The sequence below is a fragment of the Esox lucius genome, chromosome 10, assembly GCF_011004845.1.
Source record: "Esox lucius isolate fEsoLuc1 chromosome 10, fEsoLuc1.pri, whole genome shotgun sequence".
NCBI lineage: Eukaryota > Metazoa > Chordata > Actinopteri > Esociformes > Esocidae > Esox > Esox lucius.
The window spans coordinates 69,764-84,892 of record NC_047578.1 but is presented as its reverse complement, the minus strand read 5'-3'; the positions used below and the strand labels follow the sequence as shown (position 1 = coordinate 84,892).

Genomic DNA, 15,129 nt, shown 5'->3' with positions numbered 1-15,129 from the left:
TTTTTTTAACTCTATAAATGTGGATCAACAGCAAATAATTAATGGCTCTCTGCAATTAATTCTTCCAATGTCTGTAACAACACTGGATGCATCTATATTGAACAACTATAGACCTGTATCAAATATCCCTTTTATAGCCAAGATCAACTCAGCAATTTTGTGAACTCAAGCGGTCTCTTAGACAAATTTCAGTCAGGCTTCCAACCTCACCGCAGTACTGAAACGGCTTTGATAAATCTTTTGAATGAAATATGGCTGAATACTGATTCGGATAAAATACAGTTGTGCTCAAAAGTTTGCATACCCTTAGAGAATTGTTTTTATATACCACTTGTAAAGAAAACATGAGTGAGCAGGCAAAACACATGTATTTTATTTCTTATGGGATTCACATTCAACTGTTGGTCATAACAAAATGGCACAATCATAAAACAAAACATGGCAACAAATTGGAGTGCTTATGGTCACTCCAATTTACAGTGTCCCAGAAGCTGTGCGCCGTGTCAAGGTGTTGTTGGGCATATTGTAACCAGGCTTTTTTGTGGCATTGGCGGTGTAAAGGTTTCTTTCTGGCAACTCGACCATGCAGCTCATTTTGTTCAAGTATCATTGCATTGTGCTCCTTGAAACAACCACACCATCTTATTCCAGAGCAGCCTGTATTTCTCCTGAGGTTTATGGTAGAAATGTTCTTATTCCATGGTACATAATAATATCATATTCCTTATTCTAAGTATAATCCAATCATTCAGTAAGGCCATTATGTGTTTCAACTCTGCTCACTTATACAGGATGTTCCTACAACTAGAAGGGTTCATACCTCCAGCAGAAAGTAAGCTCTATCAATATTTGATGATTTACTCTTGTTTAGACTAACCATGCATAGGAGGGGGACACAGTGGGCTGTACTGAACCTATATAGGCCTGAGCTCAACCCTGAATGGATTAGGCCCCGAATAAATTACTGATGTGTTTGAAGAGTACAAACTGAGCAGGCTTCTTAGATCCATGAACTCAGATCAGCTACTGAAGTCCAGAGTTCATACTAAACAAGTTGCATTTAGCAGTTATGATGCACACAACTGGAATAAACTACTAGAAGATGTACCCCAAACATATAAATATTTAAATACATGTTAAAAACCTTGTTTTTAACCTGGATTTAACCCTGTTCTCTTTTCTTTGACTGAGCGCTTAAACTTAACCACACTGTTAGCCTTACAGTTTTTATAGCTTCCTAATTGTATCTAGTACGGAATCTACCAGATATGTTTTTATTTTTCTATTCTTATTCTATGTTTTATTATTAGGTGGTTAGAGTCTCTCTTGTTTTACTATTAAGGTGGTTAGAGTCCCCCTTATTTTATTATTAGGTGGTTAAGAGTCCCCCTTGTTTTATTATTAGGTGGTTAGAGTCCCCCTTGTTTTATTATTAGGTGGTTAGAGTCCCCCTTGTTTTATTATTAAGGTGATTAGAGTCTCCCTTGTTTTATCATTATGGTGGTTAGTCTCCCTTGTTCAAAGCACATTGAATTGCTTCTATGTATGAACTGTGCTGTATAAATAAACTTGCTTGCTTATAGTCTTCATTTATAAATTATTATAAATGTATTAAAATTGTGTTTTTGCTTTGTCATTAGAAGGTTTAAATTTAGATTGAAGAGAAAAAGATATTGTAAAGGGACGAGACAAATGGGACATACACAAAGATGGTGTTCTGGGCCCTGGAGAGCATTTATTTACAAAGATATTATGTAACCTAATTTAACTGAACTAAACCCAAACCCCTGGAGGGTTCTTTAGTCTTCTTCCATTATCTCTAGTATTCCTCCACTATCTTTACTCTTCCCCCAGTATCTTTAGTCTTCCTCCACTATCTTTAATCTTCCTCCATTATCTTTAGTCTTCCTCAACTCTCTAGTCTTCTTCCACTCTCTTTAGTCTTCCTCAACTCTCTAGTCTTCCTCAACTCTCTAGTCTTCTTCCACTCTGTTTAGTCTTTCCCCTCTCTGTTTAGTCTTTGCCCACTCTCTTTAGTCTTCCTCCACTTGTTTTAGTCTTTCTGCCCTCTCTCTTTAGTCTTCCGCAATTATCTTTAGTCTTCATCCACTCTAAATAGTCATCCTCCATTATCTTCAGACTTCCTCAATTATTTTTAGTCTTCCTCCATTATCTTTAGTCTTTCCCCATTGTTTTTAGTCTTATTCTACTCTCTTTAGTCTTCCTTCACTCCCTGCTGCCCGTAGCTGCATCCCTAGGGACCCTTTTAGCTTTCCCTGACGAGGCCTGTTTGGGGTCAGTTATGCTTTGTCAAGGTTTTTATCAACTGGACTGTTTTCAAGGGCCCCGTTTTATGCCCTTGGGTTCTCCCTACAGCGCTTGTCTGGGAGAGGATGAGTTTATGCCACAATATTTTTAAAGTGGCACTATGTAGAACCCTGCCTCTAACATTTACAAGATGTTGGATTTAAGATTTACAACATTTCCAAATCTCTTCTGGTGATCTATGCCCATAGTAATTTGAAAAGAAAAAATTAAGTTTATAACACAACAAAAAGGGGACAAAGTATAAGTCTGAATACTTTCTGAATACATTCTTACTTCATTATATATCCTTTTTTATAGGAATATATTTGAAGTTATGCATTGATGAGAAAGGGGCATTTTTTTGTTAAATGTTTGCTATCAATTTGTGTTTGCTGCACATTTTCCAGTTTCTATTTTTCTTTTTTTTTTAATAATAATAAATTATGTCTAATTTTGCTTTCTTCCCAACTCCCACCACAACCCAATGAACTCAGGTACCATAACAGGTAATAACATTACCTTGCTGTTGTTTGTTCATTGTTGTCCTCTGCCCTCCTGACTGTATCCTATCCCTGGTTGACCTCTGCCCTCCGGACTGTTCTGTCCCATAGGTATAAAGCTGAGATGGGACATATAGTTCTGACGTCTCAATAGCTCTGCCATAATACCTGGGACCAATTCGGAAAAGTCTAATGATTTAACACTAGTCATGGTGGCATTTTGTCCAGCAATAATTTGGTCTACAAAAAGGATGAACGATGCAAAGGAGGTGGGCATCATTGTTCACCATCACTGGGCGTAGAAATGTATGATAACATGCTTTTCTTTTTTACATACCATATTTTTAATCAATGAACAAAAAAGCTAACCCAGCCTAACCGTAGCTGTTGAGCTACATAACTTAACAGTATCAGAATTATTGTTTGTTTTTTAAATTAATAGTTTATCATAGCTTGCTACAGTTAAGTATGAATTAATTTTGCACACAACATATGTGAAATAATGCGTATTCGTCAAAAGTAGCCTTGTTACTCCTTTTTGCCGGACCGCTTAAGCGGAGCTGGCCTAGAAGAGCGAATGTTTCTTATTGAGTGACTGAATGTCTGACTGACTACCCCTTGTTAAAAAGCGTAGTGGTTGGAGGCGTGGACTACAGAACAACAGGTCCTGCGTTCAACTCCCGTCACAGTCAAAACTAATTATGCCTTACGATTTATTCAGGCTGGCAACTTGGCTGGCAACACAATTCTCTCGTCTTTACACTTGACAAAAAAGTTGGTTATTTTCACCTATATTGATAGTTACTGTATCAATGTCATTCAAGAATGGCTAATAAGCTGTTGAAACGGCCAGTGGCAAAAGAGGATTTGTTCAGGATTGACAAACACTTCGCTGGCTACAACCTTTAGTATCTACGTTATTGGAAGCCTAAAATAAAACTGTTCACTGTTACATTGTAACTATTACTGGTTCTGACCTTTATTGACCTTTCTAATCTTTAATATAATTTGGTTGATATGAACTAATGTCACCCTTTTCCTACTTTCTGGCCTTTTTAATTTGCTATATTTTCTTGACCTGAAGATGCACAGTAGGTAGGACAAGCTCCCTAGAAGGGTCATAACCTAAGAAGAAACCTAGACGTGTATGGCCCTCTTCTGGCTTTGCCCAGATGAAGATTATAAGAGTACAGTATATTTACCTTTTGAGCCATGTCAATGTATTTTTAGATGACCTGCAAGTTAGTAAATGCCGATGGGCTGTTTCCAGAGTTTAGGCAGAATCCAGATCAGCTGCACAACCAGGTGGATAATGATAGGGATGACCAGGTGGGCTGTGGGCAGTGTCAACAGGAATCATCAGATAGAAACTAGATCAGCAGCCCAACCAGGATGGTTTTGGACAGAAACAGTTAGGAGTCAGATAAGCCTGAGGTGTGAACCAAGAGCTCATGTCCTCCTAAAAATGAGAGAGCATTCCTTGGATCCAAAAGGAGACTTGGACATGTAATGCAGAATGACCCTTGACCCCATTATATAAACTAATGCAACATCAATAATATAGACTGTCATGAGACTCCTGACCCATGATGCAAAACTATTAAAAATAAAGTGTAAAACTAGGGACTGAGACAAGGAGTTCTGGACACACTGTGACCCAATCCAAAGATAATCCCAGAAAAGGGAAACCAGGCTTTGAATAACTCCACCCACTTTGCGAAACACCAGACCTAAGACAGGGCTAAGTATAACCCATAGAGTTCACTCCCATCTCAATAGTGTTAGGGACGGCACTGGAGAACACAAGTAGGCCGATGATTCTGCCCCTGAATGGCTTTGGAGAGAGGTGGAATAGTGAGGCAAAGACAGCCAGGACGGTTTGTAAATAAAGTGCCTTGCCATTCCCCTTCACACCACTGGGCCAGACTACACCCTACTGAAGAGATGAGTCTTCATCAAACATTTCAAAGTTACAACTAAGTCTGCGTCTTTCACATGAATCAGTTGAAGGTATGTTCAGCAGGACCAATTCAGTTAGACGGGTAGGCGCAAGTCCATGTGATGCTTTGTAGGTTAATAGCTTAAAATCCTTTAAAAACTCCCTAAAAACCTTAAAATCAGCCCTAGCCTTAACAGGCAGCCAGTGTATAGAGGCTAATACTGGAGCAATGTATTTTTTAGCAGCTGTATTTGGCAATCATTTTAGTTTATTTAGTGTCTTATCAATGTAACCAGAGAGAAGAGCATTGCAATAGTCTAATCATGGAACAAATGCATGTATTTGCTTTTCTGCAAAGCTGTTTTTAATGTTACAAAAAATATACTTTATATGATCATCAAAAGAGGGATCACGGTCATTGTTGAACTCTGAGTTCTCCCATAGTTTTTTGGGAGATGTCTGTACAACAGTCAATGTTCATTGTGAGATCTGACCTCAGATATCTTTGTTTAAAAAACAGATGCAGTGATTTGTGGGGAAAATGCTGATGGGTGTCATCAGTATTGGACGATAGTTGTTTGGGTTATAGATTTTTCCTGTTGAAGGTTGTGTGTGTATGTAGTCAGTATTTCCTACAGCTGTAGGCATATTCATGAGGCCTACAGCTGTAGGAAATAAACTGTTCTTGTGTTGAGAGGTTTTGGTCCTGATAGACCTCAACCTTCTGCCAGAGGGGACAGCACTGAATAGTCAATTTCCAGGGTAAGAGGGATCTGCCCTAATTATTGCTGCTCGCCTCCACGTCCTGGAGGTGTCTTGGTCGTGTAGAGATGGCAGATTGCAGCCAATAACCCTCTTTGCAGAGCAGATGATGCACAGATGATGGGCAGAATGGCTTAAGATGAGTGCTTAAGGTTATGGGTTCAAGGGAATTCCCTTAGGTACTTACTGGGTAAATCATCAACTGCAATTAGTGCACTTTTATTTGGCTTCTTACTAGCAGACAGGATATAGTGTTCTATCTCTGGCCCACACTCCAGTACAGTAGGTGGTGGTAATGCACCTTTGAAGTTGGACGACAACTGGCATTAAACATCAATGAAAAAGAGGGTTAGGGTTAGGGAATGCCCCTGCTGTCATAAAGAAAAAGTTGTTCTGAATGCACCAGGACACCAGATGGTCAATCTGCCACCTGTTGGCAGACTCGTCTCCATCAGAATTAAGTCAGAGAATTATGGTATTGAATGTGGAACTGAAGTTCAGGGCCACAGAGTTCAGGGCGACGGGTCTGTAGTCGTTAAGTCCTGTGATCCATGGATTCTTGGGGACTGGGATGATGATGGAGGATTTGAAACAGGCCAGAATGCAGCATGTCTCAGGTGAGGTGTTAAAAATGTTAGTAAACACAGCAGAAAGCTGATCTGCACAGTGCTTTAGGGTGGATGGGGGGAAGTAGTTAGTGTAAGGTATAATGTGTCAGAATGGTGATTTATGGCCCTGGAGGGCGGGACTTCCATATTGATGTGACAGGTGGGCGGGACATCCGGTTTGTAGGGCGGGACTTCCTGTATGACGTATGTTAGGGTGGGACTTCCTGTATGACGTGTGTACAGGCGGGACTTCAGGCGGGACTTCAGGAGTGACTTATGCATGTCCGGTGACTTTGTAATTTATGATTACAATGATGTGTCCATGTTTGATGTTTTATAACATCTGATGAGCAAACCAGACTAGTGTTATAACAGGTGGATGTGTTTGATGATTAACAAATGGCCCTTAGGGTTCCGGAATGTTAAATTCCCAGGCAATAAATAAGTGTTGTGTCAGCGGAAAGTTGTTTGGTGTTCAACAAATGGTGTTCGTCAGATCTAAAACCCCCTGTGTTTAATCTTCTGACAAGTGGTACAACAGATGGCCTACACCCGGTGGTTGTTAACCTTTCATGTTCTATGGGTTGATTGGCGTGGTCTGTGTATTTAAATCACGCAGACATCGGTGATGGTCATTCAGTCTTGCCTGAGCAAACTTACCTACACAATACAAAACATGGAGGATTGTGCTGCGATCAATGTTTTGGGTGAAACACCGGTGAAAGCTAACATCTTAAACGCAGCTCAGCGATTTGGTAAGAAATTACAGATGGACCGCAGAGATGCAATCAACATGCCAGTCCCGAAGAAACCGATGCAGAGTTTATTTTGGATGATGGATTGGATGATGGTCGGTTTGGTGGATACATTTTCAACCCAGAGCTACCGGAGGTGGCATTTTATGAATTACCTGAAGGCCATGTGTTTAAGGCTGGTGTGACCGATCAAATGGTTTTTAATGCCGGATTATGGGCCACCTTTCAAAAAGTGTTTTATTTGGGGCCAAAACAAGGCCCACATAATACAGTAGATTTACTGTTTAAAGTTCTCGAGGGGCAGAAAGAGTATGACTCTAGATTGTGTTAGATTGGAGCTATTTCCGGAAAAAGTCAGCGGGGTAGATTGTGACTGCGGACGGATCGACTGACGTAAGACCCTGAAGCCCCACCTTAAGCTAACATCGTCCTCAGCACAGCATAAAAACAGACAGACTGCCTGAGACTATCAAGCAGTCAGAAGAATTTATGAAACATGTCTCAAGATTACAACCAAGCGGTGATTGAAGAACCCAAGGCCGAGGACTGGCTGTGTGACACCTGGGATGACAATGCTGAAGCCTTCTACGAAACCCCCTGACCCCAACAGCTTGATTCCACCAGCATACTACCACTGGATTGACCGGATTGGTGATCAGCTAGGTCCTCTTAATCTGTCATTCATTTCAAATGCTAACAAGAGTTATCACAAAATTGACAAACACCTTGTAGCAAAAGTTTTAAAGATCATCAAAGCAACAATGGGTATGTTCTGGAAAACGTTGTTGGGGCTATTCTACACAAAGCATGCATCGAATGTGAACTGGACCACCCAAGCCGGACAAGACATTAATGTCTAGAACCGCCTGAGTATTTTTTTGAGGCCCATTATGTTGACATTGTGGCGACAGTTTTAACACCGCGACTGAAACATGTGTTGGTCAAGGCTTTGAACACATTGGTCACTGATAACTGATGTTCACGAGGCTGCTGAGAACTTTCTGCATGAGCTCAAGTTGGAGCCGAACATCACACAGAGACTGAGTGAGAACAGGGATGAATACATGGACAAATTAAATGAGGATGCTGTATGTGACGCAGTGGCATCATGGTGTGATGAAAACAAATAGTCTGTTGTCTAAGGCCAGGGTAACTTCAGTTCTCATGTTAACATGTATATAAACAAAGACTACGAGAAATCTTTAATGTTTGTGTAACTTTTCGGAATATCTTGGTTGTGTAATTTCGAAAACTCAAATAAAACGATGTTAAACATGTATTTATTCTCATTATTGCTCAAACACTCTACGATGTCTGAACAGGTTACGAACCGGCAAACCCTGGTGCTTATGTGGGTAGAGAGGGTTTGAAAAGAGCATACTTTGAAAAAAACGGGGAGATCCTCAAAAATGGTGAGGCCGATGACTGGCTGCTTTCCCAGGACGCATACACGCTACACAGGCCTATAGCTATACATTTTTAAATAAATAGAGTTATTGTTCATGATATAAATTCACAATATTAGCTGGATTTGAGTGCTTCCAGTATGGAAAACGATAACATAAAATTTATGTTAACATGCATAGATGTATTAAGCAAATACAAATGGATTCTCGTGCTGAAAAATAAAAGTGTTATCGAGGTAAAGAGAGCATTTGAAGACATTAAAAGAAGGAAGAACACTGCAAAAAGTCCAAACGGACAAGGGAAAGGAGTTTTTTTATTCACATTTTGAAATGTTAATGAAGAAATACAACATAAAACATTTTGCTACAGGAAATGATGTCAACGAGTATCGTTGAGAGATTTAATAAAACAATTAAATCACGAATGTGGAGGTATCTCACAGCTGCCAACACTCATCGCTATGTTGAGGTTATTCAAGATTTAGTTCACGGATACAACCATAGCTACCACTGGTCTATTAAGATGAAGCCTGCTGATGTTTGTGAAGAAAATATTAGATTAGTTCTCAAGAACCTGTATGGTACAACATTAACAAGAAATGGTAATCAACGCTACAAGTTCCAGGTTGGGGATAATATGAGACTCTCAAAGCTGAGAGGTGTGTTTACAAAAGGCTATGAAAAAGGGTACACAGATGAATATTTTACAATACAATGCATTCCTCGGGTACCTCCTGTATATAGAATAAAAGATTATGATGGTGATGTGATAGTTGGGACCTTTTATGAACAGGAATTGCTGAAAATAATCGTGGTTAAGGATAAAACTTTTAAAGTGGAAGCAGTTTTGAATGAGAAAGTACAGAAAGGGAAGGAAATCTGTCTTGTGAAATGGCTTGGTTGGCCTGAGAAATTCAACAGCTGGATACCATCGGAAAACAAGTGGTTGACCTAGAAACTGGATAAAACTCCTGGATTTACAGGATCACGTCATTTACATTGACTGCGATCAGCATGGGTGAAGGTGGTTTCTACATAACGCTGCCCAGTAACTCATAAAGACATGTCTATCCAAGCAATACGAGTTCGAGCTATACCACTTAATTTGCCAAAGGTATAGATTTGAAAGGTGATTGGGAAGTATCTTTGATAGAGTTCCAATACCCGCATACGTGGAAGACTTTTACATGGGGTGAAAACGCATTTGAACTACATGACTTGAATAATGACGAAACATGGAAATATGAACTCAACACTGGTTATTACAGCAGCATATTAAAACTAGTGACAGAGATCAACAGTTATATAAAATCACATGGTGTATGGGTGGGGTACGATGAATTTAAAAATAGAATGTTTCTAAAAGGTGAGCCCCAGTTTAGTTTGAAATTTTGTGCAAAACTGGAACAGATATTGGGGTTAAAACCAGGCGAGCGGTGGTATGCCCCATGGTACGGAACATTCCCCACAGATATTCTGGCTGGGTTTAACACCCTATACATCTACACAGATATAATTGATTATCAACGTGTTGGTGACAGTCATGTCCCACTGCTGCGAACTGTACATATTGCAGGGAAAAAGAACGAAGTTGTCACAGTGACGTACGACAAGCCACACTACGTACCTCTTAGTAAGAGTCAATTTGATGAGATCTGTATTGAAGTAAAATCTGATTTAAAACCAGCTGGTTTCATTTGTAGTGGGGAAGGTGATTGCAAAATTACACTTCAGACCCGTCAAACACTCTTAGAATTTAAGATGCAGCCTCAAAAACTCTATGATGATCCTCGAAGGTATATTGAATAATATACAACACAGGCCGGTAACGGTTTACTGGGGTACCATGGTAGCGCTGCAATGTATGGGGCCGGTCTAGGGGGCCTTTTCCGAGGGCTTTTCCGGATGGCAATACCTTTGTTGAAGCGAGGGTTCTCAATAGCAAAACCACATCTGAAGAATGCGGCTAGGAATATAGTTGGCAATGTTGTCAACAGTGTTATGTCACGACAAACAAAACAGCAAGACTGGATTGATGGTTATGACTCGAGGTGTTAGAAAGAGACCACCTGGTAGGCGGAGCCTACCCAAGAGTAAAAAACGCAAGAATGAGACAAAAACAAGAGCCAAGGTTAAAGAGGACATACACCCCGGAGGACACTCAAAGGGAACACGGCAAATCTGATTAAGAATATATTTTAGAAAGATGGCACTCCTACACCGTATGTCTGGTGAATGTATGAAAACAGAGTTGGATTTATTCACAGTTCCCTTCACACAGACATCTATTGAGAAAAATACATACGTTGAAATACCGACCCTATCAGCAATATCAGACGCAGCCCTTCTGGAGTTCTTTATTGCCGGGAATGTTGAAGACTACATTGATCTAAACAATACTTGATCTAAACAATAGCCACCTTATTTTCACAAGTGGATGTCTCCTTGGGTGATCGTTTAATTAGCCAGAGTAGCAACACATACCCCTACAGAGCAGTTATAGAGAGCATTCTGAATTATGGATGTGATACATTAAAGACACAGTTTTCAGCTGGTTTGTTTTACAAGAATGCCACAGGTCACATGGATGTTACGGACCCTGCAGGCGAGAACGATGTATTTACGAAAAGGGCTGCCTATTCAGCGGATAGTACAACATTTGAAATGATGGCCCTGTTTATAGCGATATCTTCTTTCAAGAGAAACTTATGTTAAACGGCATTGATATAAATGTTTGGATGGTACGCGGTAAAGATGAGTTCTGCCTTATGGGGGTCGGGGATGTGCGTTATCATTTGCATATATTATCAGCTTCACTATTTGTCAAGAAAGTGTCTCCTTCGCCAGCCGTGAAACTTGGACATTCTCAAGCGTTACTCTCAACCAATGCCAAGTACCCAATGAAAGAGTGTGTACGAAGACATTTAGTTTACCGGCTGGGGGTCGCGTTTGCAACCAGGAAAACCTATTTTTAGGACCTCTGCCACAATGTATTGTAATCGGATTGGTGGACAATGACAGTTTTACCGGAAGTTACACAAAAAATCCATTTAATTGCAAACATTATAATTTGGAGTTTATGGCTATGTATGTAGATGGTCAGCAATTTCCTTGCAAACCATTCCAACCAAATTACACAACAGGGTCAGCAGTGCGTGAATTTTACCAAGTAGCCTTAGCTTCAGGAAAACACCTAAAGGACCAAGCCTTGGCTATTGACAGGTCAGACTTCTTACACGGCTATGCCCTTTATGCATTCAACTGCACACCCGATGAGGAGTGTGGTCAGCACCTATCCTTGATCAAGTCAGGGAATGTACGACTTGAGATGAGGTTCAGACAACCACTACCCCACACAATTAATTTGGTTGTTTATACAATCTCCATTATCGAAGTGTCAAACCGGCGACAAGTCATGGTTGACTACTATTAGGAAAACAGTGTGGAAATGAATACCGCAGAGTAGACTGGTGTGGTGAACCAATTCTCATCTAGGACCCATTTCTATGGTGTGCTGGCAAGTGACCAACTACCTAGCGGGCCAGTCCGAGATGTTGCATCAATGATGATTGTTAATACACACCCAAGCATTCAACCCGGGGAGCACTGGCTGGCTATTTACATAACAGACGATGGCATTGGAAGGTTTTATGACAGTTTTGGAAACCCTCCGGATTTTGCATATTTTCCCAAGTCAATCAATACCTTTCTGAAAACCTGTGAGAATGTGGAATACAGTTCAAAACAAGTACGGGACCACGTGTAGACAACATTGTGTGTCCTTTCTCTATATAATGACAAAAGGACTGAGTTATAAAGATGTTATGTCTTTTTATGTTGATGATTTACGAGAAAATGATGTCTTAGTCTCAACGTTTGTAGCTAAGATGTACCAGAGTAAGCGTGATAAGCAAATGTTTAATTGCATACAACATGCTCAATCTTGTGAATCGTTTAATTTGTGCCATGGTTGTTGAAGAAATAGAAAAGCCAATCACGTGTTTGTCAACTTTATTATTCAAAAATAAAACCATTTGTAAAACCACATCAATGTTTACATAGTATTTTTCATACAACATTTATTCAAGGTAAAACACACTTTGACAATGGATCACAAATGATAAAAAAAGCATAAAATAAAAACACATTAAAATGGAAGCCATTTTGTGGGGTCCGTGGTAGGGGGTTCAAAGAAAGCTATGTTTGGTTGAAAACCAGTTGCTGGGGGTGTGGCTAAATCATCCATTGTGTCACCAGACATTTGTTTATACAAATAGATTTTATGTCTTACAAGCGCATTTGGAATAGTTGTAAAAGGCATGTTGAGACATGCTATGGCCTCTAAAAACACCCCCCACCCCAACGGTCTTCTATAGTCAGCAATTTTATTGGTTGCTGTCACACTTTTAACAAGATCCAACAGGTGTGAGCCCTTGATTATCTCCTTTGAAAACAAATTCACCATTTTAATTCCATGAAGTCAAATCTTTAGAGCGGTGCATTCTAATAAGAATATATTCAACATTCTTTCTATGCCTCGCAGGCACATCATCCAAAATTTCATCAACAAGGTCAACATTTCGGTCAACAGTTTGCTTAGTCTCAGTCACGTTTAATACATCAGACCCAGCCTCAGACCCGGGTAGACTTAAAGTCAGTGTGTTTGTATCAAGCTCCCCCTGTCGCACTACAGTCAATAATTTTGTAAAATGGAAGAGTATCTTTTAGCTTTCTCATGTAAATCCACATCAGGCTTCAACAGTATATTGCGAATCGATGAGTCCAAATCATTTTCAACAGATTGTCTTTCATCGGTGGTAGTCGTTTTGGATTCTTGCAGTTTTTCTAACTGATGTTGTGGCACCAGAAACTTTTTCTGAGCATGCTCCATGTTGTTTAACCCTGTCTCGATGTAATTAGACTGGTTAAGAAGGGAACTGCAACGTTTAGTAACGGCAGTAGAAAAGCTCCAGATTGGTTGATGGTTTTTCTTTTCCTTGCGACTGAAGTGTTCTTTCTTTTCTGTATATAATTTTGTACATTTCTGAGCTGCGATTCTGTTAAGGGTATATTTCCGCGCCTTCGATTAAGCGCTATTTTACAGAGTGATAAAATGAGGTCGGTGGATGCTGATTCTAAAATAACTTTTCGTTGACTTGCCGGTGCCTTAAATATCATCTTCAAAAGTGGTACATTTCAACGAATGCATTTAGACATGATCAAACTTTTGCATTATCCAGCAACATCTTCACAAAATATGTTATACCAGAGTTACTGGGGCCACTAATGACACAGCTGAACGGGTGTTGTCGTCGTGGGTCAAAACCGCTATCCATCCTAGACTGTGGTTTAGTACCCATAAGGCCTTATATCAGGGAGCAGTACACGCTTGTTGTACACAACTCTGAAACGCTTAGACACTACTTGTTTTTTCAATGTGAATGTTCTTTTATCTCTAGCAATGGTGTCTGCATTAGCAAGGACGTGATCATCATCACCACCCTCGCCCCGTACAAAGTTATCAACCAGTCGTGTTAGCGTCTCCAAGTTAACAATGGTTGTGTTGTAGCTGTTGAGCGTAATGCCTTTTGCTTTGAGACAGGTCAGACCTTTAACGGTTTTGTAACCGTACGTCTTTGGCCCGCCACTAACAAATTGAGCGATGCTGTCACCTCCGATAACTCATCGGTCAAGTCACCCAAGAATGGCCCCAGTGGGGGCACCCAATCCCCAATGTGTGTGACAAAGATCACGGAATCAGTGTCTGTGTAGAGTACAGGTCTATCTAACTTTTCCAAGAGTGAATACAACTCAAGTCTAGCATTAGCGGTTATGAACGCGGCAATAAAAATGTTGCCGTTACGTGGTTTGATTGGCTTCTGTTTTGTGTAACGCCACTGTACCATCGCAACAGTGTCTGAGATGAACGAGAAATAACCAACATCTATTTCACTCGAAAAAATGTAGTGGCTAAATTCCTCTGGATCTGTGATTAACATTGTGTTCATAAGGTTAGTCCGCTCACCCATCTTACCCGAAAGGCTAAAGATCGCCTAGCACTGTTTACAACAATGTTTTCCTTGTCAAGATGCACACCCTCCTTTTCGTGATATTACACGGATATACTGGTCTTTAGCCTCATCGTCAACCACAGATAGCGGGAAGCCACTAGCTTCCTGTTTGTGCTTCAGGAATGTTCTCATGTAATCTGCAAAAAGATCATCTGATGTCCTGGTGAAATCCCAGACTTCAAATATTTCCACAATGAGATAACCTTTCTCAACAGCCTTAACCAGCTCCATAGAAACCCAGGTACTGGTTAAAGATCTTTCTGAATCAGTATGTGAACAATCAGTTACCTGGTCTTCAGACTCTGCACATAATCTACACAAGGGAAAGAACAGCTTACCGCCAACCCTGTGTGTTAAAACAGGGTGATAAAGGCCTTTCGGTGGACACACCGTTGCCTTAACAATACCAAAGTAGGTGTCTAGTGGTTTGAAATCTCAAAAGATTATGTCTGGATGCCCAATCGGATAAGTCTTTGTCTTGTTGCAGAATGGATAAAGACTACAGACATCGTTATACTGAATAGTCTCCCCTTCTCAAGCCGTAAACTTCAGATGAATCGCATTAGTACGACCGCCAAAAAGAGCATCCCGAGGGTCAAAGCGCTCTGAAGCATCAAAGGTCTTCAAGCTTTGACATCTGCAGATGTGTTTTTAAGCTGATTCCACTCACACTCACATAAGTATTGAACATGTACGTTGTGTTGTTCTTTCAAAGCCTCTAGCTTTGTCAACCATTGCTGGTGCAACCCGTACCATACCATAAAATATGTAGCACTCACTG

The 15,129-nt window shown here is 40.3% G+C and overlaps 1 protein-coding gene across 6 annotated transcripts in view; it reads left to right on the top strand.

The window, feature by feature from the left end:
* Positions 1–15,129, top strand: part of rims2b (regulating synaptic membrane exocytosis 2b) — a 92,023-nt gene that overhangs the window by 17,566 nt on the left and 59,328 nt on the right. For 5 of the 6 annotated variants that reach the window (XM_029122956.2, XM_029122955.2, XM_034294735.1 and 2 more), the window contains one exon: positions 2,802–2,813. The exons of the other annotated variant lie outside the window; for it this stretch is intronic. In XM_029122956.2, coding sequence (XP_028978789.2) covers positions 2,802–2,813 — 12 coding nt within the window. The remainder of the gene's footprint in view (positions 1–2,801; positions 2,814–15,129) is intronic. 6 annotated transcript variants of the gene reach the window in all.